This window comes from Peromyscus maniculatus, chromosome 11, assembly GCF_049852395.1.
Source record: "Peromyscus maniculatus bairdii isolate BWxNUB_F1_BW_parent chromosome 11, HU_Pman_BW_mat_3.1, whole genome shotgun sequence".
Lineage (NCBI taxonomy): Eukaryota > Metazoa > Chordata > Mammalia > Rodentia > Cricetidae > Peromyscus > Peromyscus maniculatus.
The window spans coordinates 79,252,680-79,279,437 of record NC_134862.1 but is presented as its reverse complement, the minus strand read 5'-3'; the positions used below and the strand labels follow the sequence as shown (position 1 = coordinate 79,279,437).

The 26,758-nt window shown below is 44.8% G+C and overlaps 1 protein-coding gene across 2 annotated transcripts in view; it reads left to right on the top strand.

The window, feature by feature from the left end:
* Positions 1-26,758, top strand: part of Nos1ap (nitric oxide synthase 1 adaptor protein) — a 287,554-nt gene that overhangs the window by 238,321 nt on the left and 22,475 nt on the right. For both annotated transcript variants that reach the window (XM_076547944.1, XM_042258557.2), the window contains exons 5-6: positions 11,859-11,967; positions 23,218-23,359. In XM_076547944.1, the coding sequence (XP_076404059.1) occupies positions 11,859-11,967; positions 23,218-23,359 (251 nt within the window). The remainder of the gene's footprint in view (positions 1-11,858; positions 11,968-23,217; positions 23,360-26,758) is intronic.

The window sequence follows — 26,758 nt, the reverse complement described above, 5'->3', positions numbered from 1 at the left end:
TGTCTCACTAAGTCCCTGATGTCGCCCTTCGGTCCTCCTGCATCTGTCACCGCTGTGATGGTCTGTCTCTGGTTTCTTCCCTTGGTCCCAGCCGGTAGATCTGTTTTGGAAGGTTATAGAGCCCATAGGAGGTGGGGCCTAGCTAGAGGAGGTGGGGCCTAACCAGAGGAGGTGGGGCCTAGCTAGAGGAGGTGGGGCCTAGCTAGAGGAGGTGGAGCCTAGCTAGAGGAGGTGGGGCCTAGCTAGAGGAGGTGTGCTGCTAAGAGCAGGCTTCTGAAGGTACAACCCAACCCTAGTTCTGGCCTAGCTCCCTCTGCTTCCTGTGATGTGAGGAAGCCCAGCTACAAGTCCCTGCCAACCTCGCCTCTCAAATTTGACCTGTCCATCGCTAACCACACTCTGTCCCACCCTTCCCTGCCTTTCCAGCCTCCTCTTCCCACTTTGTCCCTTTCTACCGAGTGTCCCACGTCAGAGCTGTCTTCTTCCTCACCACTGAGGAATGCTCACGTCCATCTCCTTGTCACTCACTAGGTCCCCCATGTCAGACCCTTCTCTCCTCCTCACGTCAGGAATGGCCCAGGTCTGTCTCCTCATACCTGCGACTGCAGCCTTTGCCTGAGGACCTTGGCATCTTTTGCCTGGTCTCAAGCTGCTCAGTCTAGCCATGTGGACTGTGTTCTGCATGCTACCAGGGCACGCCATTCTCCCTGCCCTGTGGTTGGCACCTGACAAGACAAACTCAAATTGCCATGAGAGCCCCAGAGCTTATAGACTGAAAAACAAAACAAAACACCAGAGAGTTAAAATACCCACCGTGTCTCACGGTTGGGAGAAGAGGATCAGTGTAGCCTTTCCATCTGGCAAGCCCCAGGTCCAGCCTCTCCCTGTGCCCCACACATCCATGTTGCCACAGCCTCTTGTTGGCATGCCTTTCGTTACTGCCCTGCTCCAATCCATTTATTCTATTGACTTCAGCTACCACGTTACCCTGCTCAGAACCTCACTAGTGCCCAGAGCTCATGAGGTGAGGTCTGAGATATGCAGCTGGCCTCGCCACTATCGGTCCTGGCAACCATCTGGTCCCAGCTCTTATGGGCCCTCGGCATACCCTCTGCTTCCTGCCCACCAGTGGACTGCATCTCCTGACTCTGCGTCTTTCTACATTCAGTGTCTACTATGAGGACTGCTCCCTTCTGCTTCTGTGATTGACAGCTTCCCATTGTCCCCATCAGACCTGCTTTCCTGCTCTTCCTACCATACTCCCCGCCTACAGACTGCTCTTGTGGATTTGTTATGGAGCTCCTGCAGTGGGGCACATGGTTCTCTCTCTGGGTTCTTAAAGTTCTCATCACCCTGTCCCCCTAGGCCTTAGGGTGCTGAGGGTGTCCAGGAACCTGCTCTGTCCTCAGCGATGTCCCTATACCCTGCCCTGTTCTTGACCAATGGTTCCCTGTTAATTCTCCTCAGGGTGCTGAAGGGATGTAGTTGCTTTTAGGACCTGGACTGAGATGCCAACACCTGCAATCTCCACCACATAGTCTTATTCTCTGAATAATCCTATGAGCCTCTTCTCCCATTTGGCAGTTGGAAAGACCAAGTCTCCGAATGTTTGGTAGCTTTGATTAAGTGGTAGAGCTGGTGCTGTGGCATGTGCTGTGGCATGTGGTGTCTGTTCTGCTGTTTCTCTACAACCTGGGGGTCTCAGTGTGCATGTGGGGAGCCAAGAGCGGAAGCTATACACCTCTGTGCGCGGTTTTTACTGGGAACATCCATCACTAATGCCTTTCTCCGTGGGATACTTGAAGGATGCTGTTCACTGTCTTGTAAACAACACAGGCTGTCCATGAAGAAAAGAGGGGAGGGTGCAGTTTTGTGTGCAGGGACCCCAACATATGCCAACCAGAGTAATGGTACTGGTTTCCTCCCTGCTTTCTGGTTCTGGCCGGAATTTCTATCTCTGAACAAGAGTCTTCAGGAAGTGTGAGGACCCTGAGAAGTATAGGAAAAGCAGGGATTACCCTGGGCAGATATGAGCAAGCTTGGTGTAGAGAATGCATTTTTTTTTTGTCTCTGTGACAGAATACTTGAGAAAAATAACCATGGCCAAGCTTTCATTTCAAGGTCAACTGGCTCCATTGCTTTTAGGACTGTGTGGCAAAGCAGGGTCGTGGCAGAAGGACACGGTGAAAGGCTTCTCACTTTGTGGCAACCAGGAAGCAAAGAAAAGGGCAACAGGAAGAGATGGTGGGAAAGGGGGAGAGGGCTAGGGACAGGGTATCCTTTCAGGGCATGCTCCCAGGAAGCTGCTTCTCCCAGCTAGGTTCAGCCTCTGTCACCGCCCCACAATGTCACTGAGTCACATGTCCAGGAGTGGATTGATCCTTAACAAGGTGATCCAGTCACCTCTGAATCCTGCTTCAGGACCAGGCCTCCAACATCTGAGCCATTGAAAGATGCTTCGTATCAAAACTCCACCTCTGCCTTAGAGGAAAGAGAATTGGCAGGTTGTATAAAATGGATTTGGGTCTTGACAGCCAACAGCAGGTGAAGTTATTTTAAAGACATTCTGGGTGTTAGAAAGAAGTGAAAGCCTTGAAGTATATGAAAAGGATTTTTGTATGGTGTATTTTTAAGGGATGCTGGCTTTTTTTTTTCTTTTCTCTGCCTGCCTGTCAAGTTCAGAACAAGAAGAAATTAACTTATCACGCACTTGGCATTTAGGAAGGGCTCCGTGATGCTTTGTGGTTGATTCAAGCAAAGCAGGGGAGATTTTAGTGGGACATAAGAAAGAACTTGTTAACAGCTGTGAAATTAAAATATAAATTAACAGCTGAGATAGGCCACGAGGGTGCCCTAACTAGACTTTCGAAAGATGAGCATACATTTGTCTGGCTCTCGGTAGAATTTAAAACTCAGTTGTGTTTATTTCTTTCTCTGGGTGCACAGTCGCTATTTTGCAACAGTAATGGAGACATTTATACATTTGCTCCTTGAGGGGACCTCATAAACCAGCTCCTGTGTCTGCATTTCAATGCCGGCAGTTCAGGAAATGAGCCTGACTGTCCAAGTTTCACCCAGCTGTAGGATCCCAGACTTCCTTCTACAGCATACTGTGGCAAGTGACATAAGTCCCACTCATGGTGACAAGCAGATACTGGACAATGTGTCACAATACCTACATATCATGTGGAAGTTCCATGAGGGACTTTTGGCCACCATTGCTGGGGTTTATCACACACACACACACACACACACACACACACACACACACACACACACACACACACTTTGTGCCAAATAGCAGCCTTGAGAAAGTGAAATCTGAGGAAAGCGCACTTCTGTTTTGAGCACAAGGAATGAAAAAGATGAGAATTAAAGTAACTGCTAATATATAAAAAAAAAAAAAAAAAAAAGCAGCCAAAATGGCAATGAGCCCTGTAAGTCCAGGAGAAGGAAAAAGATAAGCAGATCAAGCCAGTAATAAGAGAGAAGAATGATCAACATGAAGGTAGGTCAATGTTATCTAAAGATTAGCCTAAAAATAAACAAGTGGTGTGGGAAAGAGAGTGAGAGACAAACCCAGGACTGTACTGATGCTGTGACACTGTGTGGGAAGGCAAGAGGACATGCCAGTATTCAGGTGGTGTCTGAGGGTGGGGGTGCGGGCTGCCTTCCTTCCTGCAGATTCCCTACTTGTTCTATTGGCAAAGTAGAGAGGACATTGGCCTCCCTCCCACCCAGCACCTGTTCTAAACTCTTCCCAGGGTCCTCTGGGGATAGCACATTCATTTGGGTGGTGGGTCACCAAACTTGTTTGAGACATCTGGGGGATTGGGGGGAGCAGGATTGTTCCTGAGTGCGAAGTGAAGCTGGGAGGATCATACTCTTTGTAGTCAAACATCACCCAGATGGTATGGGGCTATTTCCTGGTTTGCAGTTATTCACATGATACTTACTGTTCTGGAGATTTCTCTTAAGAAGACTTGATTCTGTCTTTACCAACTGTAGGTTACTTCATCTCTTACCATTCCCCTTGACTTTCATTCTCCTCTGTCCTGTGGGATGCCTTTCTGAGTTAGGAATGCCTGTGTCTTATAAAACCTCTGGACCTACTGTGACCTGAATGTGATTTGTCATTGACCCACCCCACCCCCAAACTCATGCACAAGTTTGATCCCTAAAATGCTCTATTAATGGTACTGAGTGAAAACTTCACTGACAATGATGTTTAGGAGTGGGACTTTAGAAAAGTGATTGGATTAGATGAGATTAGATCATTGGGGTAGAACTTCTAAGCATAAGAGGATGCTTCATAAAGAGAAGGAGAGAGGCCAGAAGACATGTAGAGGTACACATGCTTTCCATTATGGTCAGACAGCCAGAGGGGACCCTCACCAGATCATATGCTATGTTGTTTAGGCTTCCAGCCTCTAGACAGTGAGCTATATAAATAAACTCATTTTCCTTATAGAATATGTTGCCATGGGTACTTCATTATATTAATGAAAAACAGACTAATAGTTCCATGTTCATGCTAGAGAACTACCTTATCCTACCTCTAAAGATAGTGATATTGAGAGAGCAATGATTTTTTGTCCTTCATTTGATATTTCTAGGCTTATTTCCATAGTTTTAAAATATTTGTACAACATTGCCTACCATTGTTCATCATTGGCTGATATGGACATTATGGCCACTCTAAATGATTAAGAATGGAGGCCGAGATAAGGAACAGAGTTTACACAAAGGCCCTTGGCAGATCCAGACCTCTAGCCTTGGGTTCTGTACTTATGGCAGGGTTGCGATGGCTAGGAGGGACCTAGCAGGGATTGACTAGGAAGAGGGTGGAGGCTTCTCTGTGAGTCTGGTAAGGGGAGGAGCCTAAATACAGACCTGGCAAAAAACCTTTGAGGTAGTTTAAGACGTTCCACATTCCCTGCAGCCATGGCCTCTAAAATCAGCAGACAGTCTCAACGGAGATGAGGCACTGGAGGAAGGATGTGAGCACACTGAGGAATATGGCTGTGGTGGTTTGAAAGAAAAGGACCCCCAAAGGGAGTGGCACTCTTAGGTGTAGCTTTGTTGGAGTAGGCGTGGTCTTGTTGGAGGAAACATGTCACTGTGGAGACAGGCTTTGAGGTCTCCTATGTGCTCAAGATACCATCCAGTAGCTTAGACCACTTCCTGTTGTCTTCACAAGATGTAGGACTCTCAGCTCCAGCACCATGTCTGCCTGCATGCTGCCTTGCTTCCTGCCGTGATGATAATGGACTAAACCTCTGAACTGTAAGCAAGCCACCACAATTAAATGTTTTCCTTTATAAGAATTGCTGGGGTCATGGTGTCTTCACAGCAATAGAAACTACCTAAGACAATTGCTGTATTAATCAAGGTTCTATAGGAAACAGAGCCAAAAGAATGAGTATGTATGTCTGTACACACACACACACACACACACACACACACACACACACACACGATTCTGGAGACTTGAGAAATCCCAAGATCTGCACTTGGGAAGCTGGAGACCCAGGAGAGGTGATGCCTGGTTCTAGCCTGAGTCTGAAGGCCTGAGATCCAGGAAAGTGGATAGTATAACTGTCAGTCGAGAAGCTTGTGGGACTGAAACCCCAAAAGCTGATGTTTCAGTCCAAGTCCAGACACCAGAAAAGACCAGTGTTGTGGCAGTGTTCAGGCAGGAGGAAGTTTCTCTTGATCTGCTACTGTGTTCTACTTATGCCTTCACTTGAGGCCCACACACACCATGGAGGACAATGTGCTTTGCCAAGTTCACAGTTGAAAATGTTACCGTCCAGAAACATTCTCACAGATATACTCAGAACAGTGCTGGACCCCTGGCCCAAACAGGCTGACACATAAAGCTAGGCATCAGAGAGGCCATGCCTCTATAGCATTCAGAGAGAGAGATGACATGGTCACAGGTGGCATGATGGCTACAGAGATGAAAATTTGAAGAAGGTGCAGCCTAGTTGATTCAACACTCCAGAATATAAGACTACCAGGAAAAATCACGTAGCTGTGTAGATGTTCATGACGTGTTCATCAGGAAGTACAGATGGTGGAAGAAGGCTTAGCAATGAGTGCAAGAGAAAAGGCTTCTGTGAGAGCTGAGAGCCTGGATGCTGGACACATGGGAAAGGCAGAAGACGAGGAAGAAAAGATAAAGGAAGAAAAAGTTAGTGTGTAGGGAGAAACTCTCAAGTCTCCCCAACCCCCAATCATCTCTCTTCTGCTTGTCCCTCCTGCTGTCAAGTAGAAAACTGATCTTCAAGTTAGAAACACTAGAACATATGTGATTTAGGAAAACAAAAGATGTAATATATATGTATACATATATATGCAAGGAAGTAAGGCATCTCCTTTCCTTGTGCCCAGATCTCAGTCCCTCGGATCCTGAAAATCATGATTCCGAAATACCATTTGGTTGTCTTTGTAACACTGTGAAGTGCATATATAAGATTATAAAAAGATGTCCTGCCTTTTAAAGAAGGGACATCTAGGTCTAGGAACTGTAGAAGAGTGGATTTGTCATTACCCGTAGACAGAGTCTAGAAGACAGTTGAGCAGATGGTCTGTGAGAGACTGGAAAAGCAAACAGTGACCGTTAGGAGCCAGTCCTAGAGGCCAGGTATCCCGATGTGCTGAGGAAATCTGCCTCAGAGCAAATGGGCAAAAACCGCTTTGAAGCTGTGAGCTGACCACAATGAGAGCCAACAATGAGGCACTGTGACTAAAGAAAAACCAGAGATACTCTGATGAGAATTCAGCTCTCAGGCATAGAAAATATTCATCAAAAGATATTATCTGTGTTGCTAGGTTGCTTTGTGGAAGTGCCTTTGGTTCTGTGAACTGCATTTCATGGGAGTCAATGGCAAATTGCTACATGTCTATAAAAGGTTAAAAAGGAAAGTACTAACTCCTGTTTATGGGTCAAGCAGCTCATTGTGTGCTAGGTATTGGGTTGAGTGCAGTATACCTGTGTTAACACTTAAGGTAGTGCCAGGTAGATGTCATTCCTATGCTGTTTTAGATGCAAGAACAAAAGGTTGTATCATTTAAGTGTCATGCTTAAGCCCAACAGCTAAGAAATAGCAGGCCCGTGACTTGAGGCTAGATCTTTCTTATCCCAAAGCTCATAGTCTTTCCACCAACCTGCCAGAGCAAAACGAGATCCGAAGATGGTTTAGTTGAACTACTGAAGGAAGGGGAAATGTTTGTCTCTAAGAAGGAATTAACAAAATAAATAGAAACATGGTAATTAATTGGATACAAATATTGAAATCATTGCCAATTGGAGAGAAGGTTTAGTTCAGGTGTCAGAGCAAAGAACTAAGGTGGAGAAGAGGGACCTAGTCTGAGCGGCTGCCATTTATCAGTCACTTGCTCTAAGTTAGTCCCCTGCATCCTTTCTAAATGAGGGTCGGCAGTCTGGCCACTGCCATTGCACAGCTGGAGAGCAAGGATCCCGAGCAGGGAGGAGATGGGGCTGAGCACAGAATCTTTGTAGCGAGTCAACTGCAGAGAGCCTCTGCTGAAATCTAGGTCTGCCCTACCCTAGGGCCAATGTTCGTACCCATTTTCCTTTACTGAATTCCTGTGGGTAGATTTCCAATCAACATAAGGGAACATTTCCAAGTAATTAGGACCTTCCCAAAAGGGATTGGATGCTCTCTCAGGAAGTGAATTGCCTATCACTGACAAATCCTGACTGGGAGAGATGTTGGGTTCCAAGCCTGATGTCTTCATGGTTGTCGGGTTTTTGTTTTGTTTTGTTTTAATCTGAAATTGTGTTTTTATTCTATGACCACCATCCTCAACAGAAACACAATTTTACTTGTAAATTATTAATCTAGGAAGTGGGGGAAGGGCATTAGTGGGTGGTTTTGTGGGTTTTTATCACTTTTGTCCACCTGAATTCCAACAGGATGATGATAAACACCACATATAGTTTATGCAAGATACTGTGAAGATCTCGCTCTTTGAGGAAAGGGTATGGAACCCTGTACAGGTTCCTCATTATGTTTCATTAAATAATGGAAAATTATAATTCTATGCATGTTGTGAAATGAAAGCAAGAGATCTTGGAATGTGAAGAGGAACAAAGCTTTACAAAACCTTAGGACCATTACTACTTTAATGTTCGACATTAGTGCCGTCCCCTTGATGATTATGGTGAGAAGAATGACCAGGACACTTTGGGAAGCAGGTTCCAAACCACCCTAGTCTTAAGAAGAAAGATGAAGAAAGAGGGGGAAGGAGAAAGGAGCTAAATCCCTCCCCAGTTTTGATCACACACACACACACACACACACACACACACACACACACACACACACACACACCCATCCACTGTTCTTAAGCAAACCAAATCACAGAGAATAAAGGTTCTCGGTATGTATTTCAGTATCCATAAGTCCAGAGCTGAGCCTTTAACTTCGAGATTTAGTCATTTGCTGAGAAATGAGGTCCTGTGGGAAAGCTTCCTACTTCTTGGTCCTGCTGGTAGAAAGTTTTCTGTATTCAACGAATAATTATTTTTGGCTACATAGAGATTGCTTATCCTTTTATAACAACACATGACACTTCTGAACTTAGATACAGCAAGCAGAGTGGTCTCCAGAGAGCTATAGTCCAAAAAAAGTGACAGCTTCCACACAGAGGTTGTCGCCGGATGGTCTGAAAAGGAGCTTTGTCTGTTAAGGTTACATTAACTTCAGCTCGCCACTGCCCCTGCATACTTTTCATATCTCTGTGTCCTGTTGGCTCGATGGTTCACATTCATCTCTGCTGTATCAGTTTTAAATCCAGTTCTCAGTCCTTAAGGGCATTACATAATAAATTAAAAACTTGATCAAAGGAGTTTTATGTGTGATGCATCTGAACTAACTGGTCCTGACTTCCTGCAGGGAAAATGAGTAGCTGGGCAGACTACATTACAGGTTCTCATTAACGATGGTGGGAATGCCTGTCTCCCACATGCCAGTCACTGTACTGGCCCTAGGAATGCCAAGACGAGTCCTTAGTTCTTCAAAGAGCTTCTGCACAAATGTCATAGTGTGATGCATGCTATGACACAAGTCAGCCCCTGGGGTCTAAGCAGCTTAGACTGCTGAGGGGGAGAGAAGGTTTCTCTGATCCAAGTCTTAAAGGATCTACAGGGTGTCCCTGGGGATTGTAAACTCCAGAGGCTATGTGTGTAGCTAGCTCTGCAGGCCTGTGTAGGTCAGGGCTCTGGAATGAGATGGGAAAGGGACAGATAGTCCATGCTGGGGGGGGGGGGGGGGGCTTTATCCTGCAGACAGTAGGAAGCCTTTACATGGTTTTAGGATAAAAATAGTGGGGTGTGATATGTTTTTTAGAAGATCACCGCTGGCTCTGTAAAGAATGGGTTAGCAGTGAGGTAGGAAATAGAGAGACACATCATGGGGAAGACGTTGCAACAGTCCAGATGAAAAATGAGAAGAAAAGCAGACTGTGGAGATGGGAAAAACCAATGAGAGACCCACTGGGGGGATGTACTGAGGAAGTTGATCATGAGGAACGGGTACTGGCAACAATGGAGGAAGGACTCCAGGCTGGCCCCTCGATTTCTGCCTTGAGTGGACACTGTGCTCATCAAGGCTGTGCAGGGGAGAATGGCAAGGAGGGGCTGATGGTGAATTCAGGTAGAAGACAGGTGAGTTTGAGAGACTTGAGAGTCTTCGGGGAGGGAGGATGTCTATAGGGATTGCTGCATGAGCCTAGAGTTCAGTTAGAAGAAACAGTTAGGAGAAGCCCAGCTGTTGGCTTGCTTATTCCTTTGATATGGATACAGTTTGGCATATTTAGAAGGCTAAGGGGAATCCTATGCACCCAGCAACCTCAGATTAGCTCTCTAGGAAGCCCTATTATCTATTTGAAGATGATTTCAAGGTAGTGGGTATGTGAGACGTGCCAAAATTCCTTGAAAAGAGTTTAACGGGGGAGTTGTAGTTCCCTTCCCAGGGTCCTTTGCAGTGTTCTTAGTCTTGGCCCACTTTTTTTTAGTGTTTCTATGGGATTTCTATAAGTAATCCCAGTTTCTAAACTACTTAAAAGCAAAATTGGTAAAGAGAAGTGAAATGGTATATTACTAAACATTTCATCTTCTTGATAACCACACAAGATATTTCTATGAACAGCCACCGCTTTGTAGACAACACATTTAAGCTTCTAAATGGTTCATATCATTTCTGGTGCAGTAAATAACAAAATTATAAATCTGTAGACACTAAACTCCATCCTTTCCTTTATATACTTAACGCTAATTTTTTAAATGGATCTATTGTCAGGTGTGGTAATATACATCTATATATACCTGTAATTCTAGCGCTCAGGAGGTTAAGGCAGGAAGATAGCCTTGAGTTTGAGGCGAGCCTAGGCTGTATAGGAGTTTTAGGGCTATATAACAAGACCCTGACTTGATAGATAGATAGATAGATAGATAGATAGATAGATAGATAGATAGATAGATAGGAAGGAAGGAAGGAAGGAAGGAAGGAAGGAAGGAAGGAAGGAAGGAAGGAAGGAAGGAAGGAAGGAAGGAAGGAAGGAAGAAACTTAATGTTGTCAATGTTATTATTGACAGAGAAAAAGGATTTGTGAAAAGCTTGTGGCCCCAGTGGGATTCGTTAAGAGCTGTACTCCAGTCACTCAAAGCTAACCCCACTGACCTCCACTGCCCAACTTTATGCTCCGATAGCACCCTGAACAATCCCTCATTAACACTCAGCCTCCGGGACTTTGTTTATAATCTTTCCCCCCTTACTTCTCCCTCCACCTTTGTCCCCACCTCTGCAAAGGCCCAAGCAGCCAGAGGGAACTTTTAGGTCTAAGCATGAAGAAGTTAGTCACCAGTTGAGGGCCCCCAGTGGCCTCTCATCTTCAACTTACAATACACGCTATGAACTTCATCTGTGTTCTGACCTTGGGTTGTTCTGTGATCCTGCTTGAGTCACGCTGGTCATTTTTTCAAGCCCTTCTATCACCTTCTGTGCTCTGTAGGACTCGTAATCTTTCTGTTCCCTCTTCCTATAATGCTTTTGCTCAGCAATCTCTGGGGTTGTCATCTGGGTCTCTGAGTTGCTGTGACAATGTTTGGCCATCTTTTCTAAAGCAGCAGCTTCCATCATACTCTGTCCCTTATTCTGCTGGATTTTTTCATCATAGCATGTCTTACTTGTGTATTGATATCTACACATAACTCCTATGAGCCCAGGAGCACTCAATGCCCTGCTGCTGCGATGACACCTGGCTACCCATGCTTTCCAAGATGCATGATGACTATGTAGAGGCCTGGTTCATGGAGATGGGGTGGGAAATGGAGTCACTATCACCAGGAGACCTGTAATAATGGAAATGTCTTAGATTTCCCAACATGGTCCCGATGGTTAATTTTCCAAGGCTCCTTCTTTGATAATAAATGTGAGCAGGTCTCAGAAAACTTGTGTACATTTCCTTGGGTTTAATGTAGATTTATTGCTCAGGCAAAGATGGGAACTTTTTCCCCCCTTCCAACAGACTAGTTACCAAAACAGGTTTGCCACCTCAGGATGTAGTCAATAATAATGTGGTTTCCACACCCCACCACGCCTGCTCTTCCAAATCTGGAAGTCCCCCCCAGGAGCAGCCATGTTTGTAGAGCCTGTGGAAAGAGCCTCCTGCACAGGGGCTTTTTGATCCCACAGGAAAAGGACTTTCTTTGATGGCTTGGCACCAGTGAGCTCTGCCTTCTGCCTCTCCACGATCAGAGGTTTCCTGTTGACACTCTGGACTGAATGCCACATTTAGTGTGTTTTTCTGTTTTTTTTTCCCCCTAGGATCTTCTACGTCTCTCATGATTCCCAAGACTTGAAGATCTTCAGCTATATCGCGAGAGATGGTGCCAGCAATATCTTCAGGTGTAATGTCTTTAAATCCAAGAAGAAGGTAAGGGGGCTGTCATCAGTCTTCTGCTAGTTTCCTCTGATCGGCCCAGCACATATCTGTCATTGGCTTGTCTCCCTGTTTAAGGTTTGGAGGAGGATGTTTTAAAACCAGAACTGGTAACACTACATTAGTCATCTGTCATTGCTCCGGTGTGATGAAACCGTCTTTGATTTTATAACCATCTGAACTTTGTACTTAGTTACATAGGGCAATAGAGAGGGATCCACCGTTTGATATGTCTTTTGAGAGAGGACCAGAAGACAGGACCAGCAGTGATGCTGACATCAGCTTGCAGGAAAGAAGCATTAACTAAGGTGACCCTTCACCCCAATCTTGCGTGTAAATCAGAGGGCCAGCTGTATTAGCAAATCATGACACGGGGAATCTATCTTAGCTAGGGTATGATATTGGTTGTCATGGGAGATTATTTTAATGTGGCCACCTTGACACTGAGTAAATGTAATTTTTACACTTCTGTAGAGGTGCTCTTTCTCTCGGCCATTCCTCTAGGGGCCTGACACACAAAACTAGGGTTTGGAATGCCTGCCTGGAGAGTAGAAAACTTAGAATTTACCTCACCCTCCTACAGTAGTCCAGAATGATAAGTGGATTGCCACCCCACTAAGTCTCAGCTTCTTTGAAGATAAATTGAGGATAGGCAAAATTAGCATTTTCTTTTAAAAATGTTTATTAGCATATAGTAATTATATAATTATACATAATAATGAGATTTATTATGACATTTTCATACATGTACATAATGTATTTCAATTCTATTCATTCCGGTTACCCTGTCTTGTTCCCTTCCCACTTTCTCTGATGCCTTAAAACCAGCGTTGTCTAAAAATAAATGCATTTTGTTAACATCTGTCACCCAAAGTATTCCACGCTAAAACTACCGTGTTTAAGTTTCTGAGGGCCCAGCAGTTAAGGTAACCCCGAGCATTTCAAAAACTAACTTGGCTACAAAACCATATTTTTTCCATACGGTGTGTGATTTTGGAAAGTACTACAGCAATTTCTGAAGCCTTACAGTTCTACTCTTCTAGAGAGAAGCCATTAAGTCTGGCTTATAAGACTTCTGGTCCCCTTCCTGGACATTCCGTCCTATGCCTTGAGGTGTCGTTCATAGTTTCGTAGGTACTTGGTCATGATCAAATGGGGTCCTACAAATAAAACATGACAAGGTCAAAATTTACTAACACAGGTGTCTCTTGACATGATAGAAATTATGTCATGGTTTACCCATCTTAAGCTGAAAATATTATAAATTGAAAATGCATTTAATATATCCAGTATAGCATACATTATTGCTCAGCAGCGCAGTACCTGTGGACTAGTCATTTCCAGAAGTCGAGAGTGGCTGCCACTGCCCAGTGTCACGAGCATTTCCTACTGTATGCCATTAGTCTAGGGGAAAAAATCAAATTTTGAAGTATAATTTCTACTGTATATGTGTGTGTATCGCTTTTGTACCATCATATAGTAAAAACATCACCAAATCAAACCATCAAAACTCATATTATATAGGTGTCTTGTTTCCCATGAAGGAGGAACACATTGCTAACTTTCCATGCCCTCTAGGGAGATTTGTGCCCTTACCCACTCTGTTTTCAGGCCTTTTATGTATTGTTTGTTTGATTTTTTTGACTGATTCATTATACTGGGGATGGAGTGTAGGACCTTTTACCAAGGGTCTATCATTGAGCTACATCTCTAGCTCTTGGGCCCTTTTAAATTATGTCATAGAATGGGCTAGAAAGTACTAGAACTGTTCGAAGTATAGCAGTAGGAAGCAAGCAGTAACTTCTTTGATGAGAAGGTGGCTGAGTTGCCAGACTTAATGTTTATATAACAGTTGAAAGGGCAGGTGATGTAAGTGAGGCCATATTGGGCTGTGTATTAGAACTTATGGGAACTTGAGTAGGAAAAAGAAGAGGGAAAAAGCCCTAGTCACTGGGATGTATGGGTTTAGGGACTAGCAGAGGAGAGGAAAGGAACCCAGAGTGTCCCTGACGGGTATCAACTGGACTGTCTGCAGTGTTCTCTGGCATGACACCCAGGAGTGAACCAACCGCCTTTGGGTTGAGTTCTTCCCTGTGCAGTGATGGCCATCTCATACATAGACAGTGTGCAACTTAGAGATATGTTATAAACAACACCCAGTCATTTACCAATGCTTCAATTGCTTATCTCATTTTGTCATGCATATGTAAAGAATAATGTAAAAATAAACCCTTTTTATCCTCATTTTCAGAGATCAGAAGGTGGAGACGCAGCCTAAGTGGCTTATCAGGTTCTCCTTGGAGGGCAGTGGTTAGCACCAAGGAAACACACAGAACTAAAGGATTTTGAGCAAGAAATATAGATAAAGGAGATTCTAGGCTCTTGGGGGCATCTGGGCTGGTGGCACAGGCAGACTAGGTGTCCTGCTGCCAAAGCAGCGTCTGAGAATGACCTCCACCTAGAACCCAGGTCTTGGAGTTAGGTACCGAATGGAGTTCCTATGGACTGGGGACACGTTCTCTGCTTCCCGTCACCCCATATCTTTTTTCACACCTCCTAGCTCCCAGAGCTACTTCTTGTTCTCTGGCTCTGCTGTTTCTGAACCCCTTTTGCCCTTACCTACTGCGTCTGTAGCTCTTTGTGGGGTTGGTTCTCAGGCCCTGTGCTGGCCTGCAGCCATGCAGCTAGGAGAGTTATTTCCAGACCGCCTGGACTGTGAGCTCTGTTGCTGCTGAACTCCAGACAGGGGGACCAGTTTCCAAGCCAGGAAAGAGCAACGAATTGTTAAGCAAAGGAAACCCAATTTGGGAGGGGTGGGGAGTGTGTCTGGGAGGTTTTGCACGCCATCCTGGTTGGCCTCCAAATAAGTGTTTAACTTTCTTACAAAGCACTTGTGGTTTCAGGAGATAATAGCTTGGGAAGGAGTTTTAATTGGCAAATCATAGGCAGATTTAAGAGATGGCGAGAAAGGACCACAGATCCTAAGGAAATGTGTCTTGCAAGGATGTTTGTGAACCATTAGAGTCACGTTAGGGACCTGTTGATGGGAAGCCAGCAGACGCAATACTCTCCTGAGTTCTCAGACTGATCACAGATAGAAAAGCCTTGAATAAGCGTCTTGCTGTGCCTAAGATTTAGTTACACTGTTCCACATCACACCATGTCTCTCTGTGTGCTGGTGACATGTTTCTCATGATGGGCCTCTAATGCGGTGTTGTCTTTACTATAGAAAATGGGTCATCTCTTCTGCTGATTGAGAATACTGGCCAGGCATCTCAGTCTACCTGTTAGAAGGAATCCCTACCCCTTGCTTCCAACACGCTTAGTCTTTACCTCTGGCTCTTCCTCTAGTCACTCACATGAATGATCTGTGTGGTTCTCATCTTGGGGATTTTAATTTGTAGTGGCTTTTACTGTAATCACAACTTGATTATAAAGAACTTCTTAACTCTGCCCCATCTCACTGTGACATAGATGTCCCCCCATAGTGTCCTCAAATGGTTAACAGACCTTGTCCCCACTTCATAATTGGCAAAAGAAAGGGCCCAGGATAGTTAATTCCCTCTGGTCACACCGTGAATGGACAATGCCACTGAGATCAGAACTAGGTAGACTTCCTACTTGCCAGTCCAGGGCTGTGACCACTAACCCTAGGAAATAGTGGAAGCCATTGATGAAGACTTCCTGGTAACTTGGCGTTTCCTGTGCTTCCCTCCTTCTGGGAAATAACGATAGTATCATTTGCAAGAGTGTTCCTCTCTTGGGCAGCCTCTTGCCTGGCTCTCTGCCTGCCCTGTGGTGTGGATGTCACCCTCCTGGCATTTTTTTTTTCACAGCCCCAGGAGGATGCACTCGGTGCCTGATGCACATGGCTGTGCTTATTAGCAAATTACCTCAGGCGTTAGTGATTAGCAGGAGCTTCAGGGAGTTCTACCAGTGGCGAAGTCAACTCCTTGACATCATCTCCTTCCTGCGATCCCAGTTCAGTTGGCTTGGGTAAGGAGACGTTGCTTCTTCTTGCCAGCACACTGGGGGCCGCAGCTGTATAGCCGAGCTGCCCTTTAGAGTTTACAGTGGGTTTGGATGACAGTCATGTGCTAAAGAATGACAGGTGTTGGCCTGGAGAGATGGCTCGGTGGTTAAGAGCACTCTCTGCTCTTCCAGAGGACCTGGGTTCAATTCCCAGCAACCACATGGTATTTCGCAAGCATCTGCAACTCTAGTTCCAGAGGTTCTAACACTCGTATACAGATATACATGCAGGAAAAACACCAAGGCATATAAAATAAAAATTAATTATTGGGGAAAATGGCAAGTGTCTAGTAATACTTGGAAAGGTAAGTCAACTTGTCCCTCGTCCCCCCAGCTGCTTACTGACAGATTATAACCGTCATTTCCTGTCAGTGTTGAAAGTCAGACCCACTTTGACAAACTTTCTATACTGGGCAATGAATCATTGTCCAAGGAAGGCCCTCTATCAAATTATAGAATCAAGGCATCAATAACATACTGGACAAAACCTGACCCACCCATCATTTCAAACACCTAGTAATATATATATATATATATATATATATATATATATATATATATATATATATATATATATATATATATATATATATATATATATATCTCCACACATAAATACTTTGGCCTATAGTCCCTTGACAACACCAAGCTAAAGGTATCTTTATTTTATTTTGCATGAATTGTGGATGTTTGTGTTCATGCAGAGGCCAGAGGTCAGCCTTGATGTCATTCCTCAGGTGCTGTCCAGCTTGTTTTTGAAGTAGTTCGTTCTAATATTAGGCTAGGATGGCTGGCCAGCAAGCCCCAGGAACACACCTGTCTCCGTCTCCCTAGTGCTGGGATTAATTATAAACTGGAGCCACCATGGCTTATGCTCCCACTCTGTCTCCCTCCTTTTCCTGCTGTGTGTGTGTGTGTGTGTGTGTGTGTGTGTGTGTGTGTGTGTGTGTGTGTGTATGCATTTGTATATTCTGAGAATCAAACTCAGGCCTTCATGAGTGTGTGGCAAACACTTTCCCAACTGAGCCATCTCCCTGGCTCCTTTCTGAGATACCTTTATCCGGCACATTAAAGAAACATGACGTTCAGTTCTATTTTTGTTGAGATTCTGAGGCAGTTGAGCTCAACATAAAGGCACTGTACTTTATTGCTGTGGCAGGTGAGAATTATAAAAGTCATTGCGCAACTGACTTTGTGTGACTTGTCTTCCAAGAACTCAGAAGTACTTGGAAGACAAATCCCCAGTGCCCAGAAGTTGGAGAGGTGGGTACCACAGAGCAGAGGAGCGGGAGGGCAGGCCAACAGCAAAGCCCCTTGACACAGTGGACGCCCACTCTTCCTCCTGCTTCTCATCATTGGCAGCTCCATCTCCTCTCCGTCTCTTGTGCACCTCGTGCTCTCGTTCTCTGCTTCCCTTGCTCATCTGATGGCTCTTTAATCATCTCCACAAGATGCAAAGGAGAGAGAGAGAGAGAGAGAGAGAGAGAGAGAGAGAGAGAGAGAGAGAGAGCGCTTCATCCAAGGTAGTGAAATTCAGTAGAGTGCCAGCAATTATCAGGTCAACTTCAGGATCTGATGGATCAAACCATGTTTTCCATGTATACAGCACTGAAAAGATCCCCCAGTGCATGTAGCCAACCAACAACAAACAGGCTTATTAGACTAAGATGAAATGGTGCTATAAATGATTCTCCTGTGGACCGATCAAGTACAGGAATCAACATCTGATGTCTGTCTTCCTAAAGCTAATATTCCAGCCTTTGTCTACTTTTGAGCAAATAGCCCATGCTCACAGCAAATGGTGTTATTTTCACTGTAGCAGTTTATCAACTATTGACACCTACTATGTTGAAGCCCACAATACGCATAATGAGGAGAATGGCTATTTATCCATCTTGATCTGGTTTCTGTACTAGGGTAAGGGGTGTCCCAGGCTGAGAGAGGGCTTCTATCAAGAGGACAGAGAGATGGTTTAAAGAAATACTATGTGGTAGGAATCAGAGGCATATGGTTCTGAGGTACCTTCCTTTCGTTTTCCTTTTCACAAAACTGCCTGTAACTGGCACTTCCAATGAGTGCCATTGCTCTCCATCTGCAGCTGAGAGCCACCCTGAGGTTAGGTATTCCTTTCCAGCTCTGAAAACATCAAAGCAGCCCTATCCAAGCTAATCTTGATAACCACGAGGCCACACATGCTTTGGGCTGCTAAGAGAAATTGGCTTCTAGACAGGAAGATTTGGTCCATGTGCCACCCAGCACTTTCAGGGATTATATAAAACTAAGCTGGATTTGTACAAAATCATGCGGTATAATGATGCTCCGCAACCCCCGCCCAATCTAGAGAGTGGCCAGATCTCTGAAAGCTGGAAAAGGCTGTCTTCTAATAGTCCACTTGCTGGCTCCACTGTGTGCATGAATGCCTGTAATCTTTAAACCTCCACTTTGATTTCCAAATGTCATGAGATCTGGGCAGCTGCTTCCATGTGAACCAAGAGACCTAAGGTCTTCATGGAAACCTCTGAAAGAGTTCATTTTAAAGCTCCATTTAATTGAATTCTCCCTCTTAGCTTCAGACATGGCCCTCAGTGAAGTGCCAGCACATATGACTCCTTCATTTCAGGGTAGCAAACAGAACCAGTTTTCTTGCCTAGGACATCAAGTGGGGTTAACCTATAGAGAGGAACCCACGGGACTGTGTGGAGAATAGCAGTGAGAGAATCAGCCCCTGCTGGCTGCCTTCCAGTACTTGCTCTACATCCAAGGTCCTCTTAGAAAGTCCTCTAAAAAGACTTTTCAGTAGTGATAAAAGCCAAGTCCTGAAGGTCAAAGGGCATCTGGACTCAACATAGCAGTTGATGAGTAGTGTTAGGAGCCACCTCGCTGATTTTGACCCCCAGAGTGGTGAATGGAAAGGACAGTCCTTTATGGGTATGTAGTCATACCGCAGAGCAGACAGGTCAGTGTGATATATACCAGGTCACCTCCTCAAGAAACATCACCTGGGCTGGAGAGATGGCTCAGCCGTTAAAGGCTAGGCTCACAACCAAAAATATAAGAAACATCACCAAACTTCATCAACCATGCTGCCAAATCCTTTTATTGTGGATGGAGACACAGCCTTTATTTAAAGGAGGGTAAGAGAAGCTGAGATGAAATCATTTGACACCAACTGTGCAAGTGTAGAGGTTCACCAACTTCTTCCTGCACAGAAGCCGCTGGACCAGCTCAGAGCTGAGATGCGTTTGTCCAAGGGTTTTCTTCTGATGCTTTTGACCTTAGGATATATAAAGAAAAAGAGATCTCTTAAATTCTTCATGTTTCTGCTATTAATTAAAACAAACAAGCAAAAGAACAAAAACAAAACAAATAGCCTGTTGAGATCTATCTTTTGGAGGCTGTAGAGATGACTCAGAGGTTAGGAGCACTGGCTGCCCTTCCATAGGTCCTGAGTTCAGTTCCCAACAACCACATGGTGACTCATAGCCATCTATAATGAGATCGAGTGCCCTCTTCTGGCATGCAGTCATATGTGCAGGCAGAACACTGTGTAAGTAATTAAAAAAATTAATTAACTGAAAAAAATCTATCTCTTTATTCCTGACTTAATTACTTTTTCTTTCTTTTTTCTTTTCTTTCTTTCTTTCTTTTTTCTTTTTTTTTTTTTTTTTTTTTTGGTTTTTTTGAGACAGGGTTTCTCTGTGTAGCTTTGTGCCTTTCCTGGATTTTGCTCTGTAGAACAGGCTGGCCTGGAACTCACAAAGATCCGCCTGGCTCTGCCTTCCGAGTGCTGGGATTAAAGGCGTGCGCCACCACCGCCCAGCTTTAATTACCTTTTCATGCAAAGAATTTTTAATCAGAATAAAGGTTTTTATTTTAGTGTATTATTCATTTAGTTTTTATGTGCATCCATGCATGTGTGCACGTGCCGTAATATTCATGTGGAGGTCATCAGACAACTTGAGAGAGTTCTCTCCTTTTACACTGTGGGTCTGTGGGATCAAACTCAGGTCATCCCCACTGAGCTGAGACAAGGTCTTGTTATGTAGCCCAGACTGACTTTGAACTCCAATCCTCCTGCCTCTTCCCCCAAGCACTGGGATTACAGAAATTTGATACCTCACTTGTCGGAATAAAGTATTTCTTGAGCACTGCTGTATGCGAGCCCTGTGGGAGGTGCTAGCGTATATATTCCTCACATTTCAGTCCTGAGTGCAGTAGATGAGATGTGGTGAGAGACACGCACTATTGGTTCGCATCCTTAGTGAGCTAGAGAAACTTGGAAACTGTGATAAGGGGAGGACAGAAGGACATCGGGGCTGAGGGGACAACTTGCTGCTTCCAACATGCGGGAAGGCACAACCAGTAACCCAAAGTCAGCACTTTCTACATTTTCAGGGAAATCAGTAGAGCTCAGAATCAGTTGTTGCTTCTAGAAAGTGCACTGAAGTGTAAAAATGCTGTTTGCATTAAGCATTAATGTATGGCATACATACATTAATACATATAGCCATTGTAGGCTTCTAGACAGCTGAGCCTCTAGATGTACCCACCCCTTCGTTCTTGTTGAAGGTGGCAAAATAGAAACCAGACCGAGGCAGAATTTAGAGGCTTTAAGTGCTCAGTTCTGAAGGTACCCACCATCCATCATCAGCTGCAGATATGTGAGAGGTAAAAAGAGTCCTCCATAAAGGCCTTTCCCACCCACCCCAGCCTCTTGCATAAATCCAAACATCATTCTATAAATCCTCCTCTGCCCCTGTTCAATCCCCTAGTCATGCCTGGGGCTTACAGAGGTGATAGAACTTGTGCCATGTCTTTCTTAGGAAAATCTGAGATTTCTACAGCAACACACTCAGGAATGAACTTTGTTCCCTATGTGACTGTATTTTAAAGAGGGAAACTGAGTCTTTACTCTGGGAGTGATGGGGGGAAATGACCCATTCCTTGAAAATATTTACTCAGAATGAGATTTCTGGATTCGTTTATATAAGGAAGTCACAGAATTAAACTCTTGGTCTTTATATATTGCTCAGCTGGGCAGAGTTAGTAGGGAGGGGAGTCAGATCTTCCATCTGAGGGACAGTGGCAGACAGAAGAAAGCCACGCGTGCAGTGACTTGGTACACGAGCTTTGCTGTGAAAGATTGAGAAGCTGTAGGTAGCCTGCTCTTCTTTTCAGAAAGGAGGATGGGGTACTAGAAGATGAGCATGGGATCATTACTGAGGCTGCAGCGAGTGTTCTTTTTATCTGAGGGTGAAGCTTTCTAGTCCAGCCCTGACCAGGGAGCATCCTCATGGTCAAGAGTGATGTAGATACACTCATGAATTCACAGCAGCTGTGGTTGCCTGCACAAGAGGAAGGCAGTCAATATTCTAGTCTAGAGTGGGAGGGGGTTGTGAGCCCACCCCTGAGGAGCTAGGGACAGCTTATGGTTTCTAAGGCAGGGACAGTCGGCTTTCCTTAAAGGTGTAGCTCCGGGTGAAATCACCCACACTCTACTGGATGGCCCCACAGAAGTATAAGGACGGCACAAATTATAGTTGATGGGTTATTAAAAAAGAGGCAGTGGGGATGAAATTTGGAGGGGTAGACAGTTGAGGGTGGAACTGGGAAGAGTTGAAGGAAGGAGGGAAGGAGTTTGGGTGAATATGATCAAAATATATTGTATGAGATTCTCAAATGGTTTATTATTATTATTATTATTATTATTGTTATCATTGTTATTATTGTTATTATTATTATATTTTAGAAAAGAGGGATGTGGAAAGCCGGGGCATGTTTGTCATTGATTTGTTAGGTACCATGCCTTCCAAAGTTCAGGTTCTCATGCTTTGGGACTGGGAAGGAGTTCACAGATGTAGTATGGGAGATACAGACACATCTCAGCATCATGAGGGGTACAAGTGAATCATGGTGTACCCAGCAGGACCCCCTAGGCCTATCAGAGCACTAGATATTAGAGTAATAATACAATGTCATCCACCTCATGCTGATGAACTCTACCTGACTGCTGATGTCACCTGGGGGGCCTTGAATACTATCAGTGGACTACATGGTCTCACTAGGTAGTAATCACACCCAGACTCAGGTCATCAAAACATGGCTAGTGCTCCACTTGGGCATAAGGTTAAGTCTAGTGACACAGCCCACAGCTGATGATGGTGTGATGTTTGGCTCGCCTCCGCATGGGCTCTGTACGTGTATATTTTACATATCTTTCATTTTCAATGCTTGAAAGTAGGCGAGAGGTAACTATAATCATCAAGTTATATAACGGGTGGTACACCTTGGAGACCATGCCGCTGGGTTGCTGAAGATAGTCCAGGAATGCGGCTCTGCCCTCCCTCCCTTTCCTTATTAAGTGGTGGAATCCTGGAGGCCTCTGAGCTCTCCCACCGGGCTCCTAAAGGAAGATGTTAAGTAGCAGAACGAAAGCAAGGCAGGAGCTGCACGATGTCCCAAGTGTCACTGCTCAAACCAGTGCCCTGGAGCTCCATCCCTGTCTCCTTCCAGTAGTTTTACAGTTTCAACTTCTATTCGAGTTAATTTCTAATTACATATGGTATAAGGTGGGAGTCTAACGTCACCCTTTTGCATGTGAACATTTAATTTTCCTAATACCATTTATTGAAGAGACTCTCCCCCCACTGTGTGCACTTGGTGTACAGGTCTGGGTATACAATGTCTTAGAGAAAGGCTGGGAAATACTTGCCTCTCCTTTGGGCAGGCCACTGGGGTGGTGGTGGGGTGGACGCCAGTCTTCAGCTGGTTCTCAGCCTTCTCAGGCCCATAGAGGCCGGTCTGTAGGAGCTCCTAGGAAACTGGCCATGTGAAGTAAAAAGATGGCTGAGTCCCTCCTAGTATGATGGGCTCCTTGGACATTTGGTAGTGGCTGGTGGCAGATTCTAAAGGACCAGAACTGCTTTACGCTGGAGGGGGCAAATGAGGCCAAGTCCAATTCTAAGCCCGGAGTTGGAACGCTTGCCTCTGGCACCTGTCTTTGGTTGACGATGGCCTCAGAACTGTGGTGACATAGGTCCTATTTCTAGAGCAGGTATACACTCGAGAAATCTTGACTTTTTCCACCTTTCCTTCTCCGGCTGCCTGGGTTGCTGACCACCTTGCACATCCTCAGCCACGCTGCCCTCTGCTGTGTCCCTCTTTGTGGCGTCTCTGCATCCTTCACTCTTTCTTTTCCGTCTTCCTTCCCAGAGTCAGGCTATGAGAATCGTGCGGACCGTGGGACAGGCCTTTGAGGTCTGCCACAAGCTGAGCCTGCAGCACACCCAGCAGAACGCAGACGGCCAGGAAGACGGGGAGAGCGAGCGGAACAGCGACGGCTCTGGAGACCCAGGTAGGCGCCCCGCTGCAGACGGAGAGGACACAGTGTGGGCCGGGCTGTGCCGTTACTGAAGAACTGATTCTAATAATCCCGTGATGACATGGATTACATTTTTTCCCCTTTTGTTCTCTTTGTGTTTGTTTTAGCTTTGAGGCAAGTTCTTGCTTTGTAGCCCAGACTGACCTTGAACTTGAACTCCTCCTACCTGTTCTTCCTGCATGAGAGATAGTGTTAATATGCTCCAATAACAACTGGTCAGAAATCACAGCTACATGATTTCTTCTACCAAAAAAAAAATAAGCCTATTAAAATGACAACTTAACAAAGTTAAGGTATTTAAGAATAGATGTACATATTTAGTTTAAGAAATGGAAGGACATACCATAGTCTGGAGTGGAAAACTTAAACGTCATAAATATGAATCCTTTGTCTTACATGGCACAGATTTCTAACAGCAAGGCGGACATTCTGGTGACCTGTGGCACTCACATACTACACTATGCAAAAAGCTTATGGGGTATAGTTAAAACAGTACTCAAAGGAAAATCTGAAGGTTCAGTCATTTATGTCAGCAGGTGAGACAACCTGAAAGTCAAATGGATTAATCATTCAAGTCAAAGAGTTAGAAAACAGAGGGGCAGAAGCAGGCAAGTCATGAGTTCAAGGCCAACCTATTCTACATATACCTCGTCTCAAAAACAAATGAAAAAGGTTTAAAAAATTCACAAAAATCCATCTTCTATTTAAATAGCAGTGTTGTCACGTGGTTGGACAGACTCTTGGTGTGCATTGTGACTGCACAGTCACCGTCTCCAGGCATGGGTCAGTTCCACTCGGCCTTCAACCTAAGTGTCTGCTTCTGGGAAAACAGCTCATAGTGTGTGCCTCCGAGTCACGTTGTAATTCCGGGAGTTAATATATTTTAAAAGCCCAAGTCTGACGCTTGGTACATAGAAAGCACTAGACAGATGCATGTTAGCTACCACTGTTTGAGCACAAATGTGTGAAAAATTTTAAGATAAGGGTGGGAAATGTCTAGGAGAAGTGAGTAACAGAGGGCTGGCTCTCCATCTAAGTCAATATTTATGTACACAGGACCAGGCAGGGCTGCGCTGGTATAGAGTAACTGCGCATCTCAGAGTACATGCGCTAATGTACTGCAGATCCCTGGGGAGAGTAACGTGAAAACACCTGTGAAACCCCAAATTGTACATGCCGTTTGACTCCTAAATTATGCTCATAGTATCTAAGAATGTATTCTAAAGATAGAGCCACACATGTGACATGATGAACATCCTGTATAGTTACGTAAGTGAAGAATCAGTTATAAAACCAAAAAGTTATAACAGGCACAGTTTTTCCCTATCTATCTATCTATCTATCTATCTATCTATCTATCTATCTATCTATCTATCTATATCTATATCTATATCTCTTTTGAGATGGAGACTCACTATGTATCCCTGGCTGTCCTGGACTTGCTACATAGACCAGGCTCACCTTAAACTTACAGAGATCTGCCTGCTTCTGCTTCTGACTCATGATTAAAAGTGCCATGCTTGGCTATAAAGTCACTTTTAAATATGAATAGTAGATTAATTGGCACTGAGATTAAGAAGACTAATCAGTTATCTGTGAACTGATATAAAGCCAGATTAAGACATTTTGTCCATTTTTTTAAAAAAGTTCTAGATCTGTGGCTATGCTTGCTACCAATTGCATTTTATTATAAGTACATAGGAATAATTACATATACACATGTGGGTATACATGTGTGCACATGCAAGTTTACTAGGCATAGATGATATACAAGATAGTGGCAACATGGATCATTCTGTAAAAAGGAGCTAGATGGCTGAGGTGGCAGGAAGATTTACCCCCCAACTGTACTTATAACTTTTCTACTCTGGACATATATTAGGCATAAATTAGGAAAACTTGACATTTCATCTAGTTTTCCATTTCTGTGTAACCACAGGGAGCCACCCTGCTTCTTTCTTGGCTCACTCATCTGTGCCAACTGATGGTGGCCTCTGGCTAACGCAAGCATCACAGTGATCTTGCCTAATACTAACAGTCACTAGACAGAACCTTGTGTTTTCCTGTGTGCCCTGGACCACCCGTGGTCTATAGCGGGCCATGCATGGTACTAATGTAAACTTAAAACCTTTCCACCTGTGCTCTGGGACTTAGGGATCAGAGTTACAGGTAGTCTTTGGCAAACACGTCACAGGTCTGTGTAGCTATGAATAGAGAGCACATTGGGGACAGATCCTGGCCTCTTCTGGATGCTCTGTGAGATCCATGCTTAACCACTTTGCTCAGAGAACGGAAGCCATTTGTTCAGTCCTGCACTGTAAGATGCTGTAGACTGCTGGCTGAGGAGATGGATTTCTTGCCTGTTGGCACTTCTTTTTTGTATGTGACTTTGGGGGGTATGTGGGTGCACACGTGTGTGGATGTGTGTTGACATGCTTGGTATATATGTAAGGAGGCCAGAGGATGATCTTGGGTATCAATTCCTCCAGAGCCATTCACTTTTTATTTACTTTTTTTTTTTTTTTGAGACAAGTTCTCTCACTGGGCTAGGACTCAACTACTAGGCTGTGATGGTGGCCAGCAAGCCCCAGGGATCACCCTGTCCCCTTCCCAACACTGGGATTGAAAGTGCATACCCACCAGGTCTGGCTTTTTCTACATGGGTTCTGGGGACCAAACTGGTCTTGAAAGCACTGTAGAGACTGAGCCATCTCCCCAACCTCTATTAACATTTCTTTGCCAATGGCCTGCTACCTTGCTGGCAGAGAGTGGCAGCCGAAATCTCAAGAGCTTTCGAACCCATACTCACACTGGCAGCTGATACACATACACACACACACACACACACACACACACACACACACACACACACAGACAGAAAAATTCTAACCAGAAAGTAGAGGACACTGGACACTGTTTCTGGTGAAGCCACTTACTCCTAGAGTAGAAGGGACTGGATACAGGATGGTGCCCAGAGGCTGAGCATTTGAAGACCATTGTCACCTAAGAAGCCCTGTCTGAGGAGGTTGATGAAATTTCCAAGTAGCTAATCACATCTGTTCCTCAGCCACTGGCCATGGAGGCCAGGATGGTCCAGGCTGGCCCACTGACGAGAACTGCCCGTGGCCTTTCTTACAGGCAACACTAAGAAATAGGTCTTGTCTTCCTGCAGTAGGAACAGCGCTGTCTTTCCACCTCCAGGCCCTGCAGCCATCAGCTGAGTGAGTTGGTGTGATTTCCTGTCATGCTGAGGAGGAGAGTCTGGGGGACCCATGGCATTCCCAGGAGGGGTCGCTTCCTATTCTTTGCTTTCAGTCTCCTTTTCCCCATGTACCCCAAACTCCTTCCTTACCTGCTCTGGGTAGTTCCTGT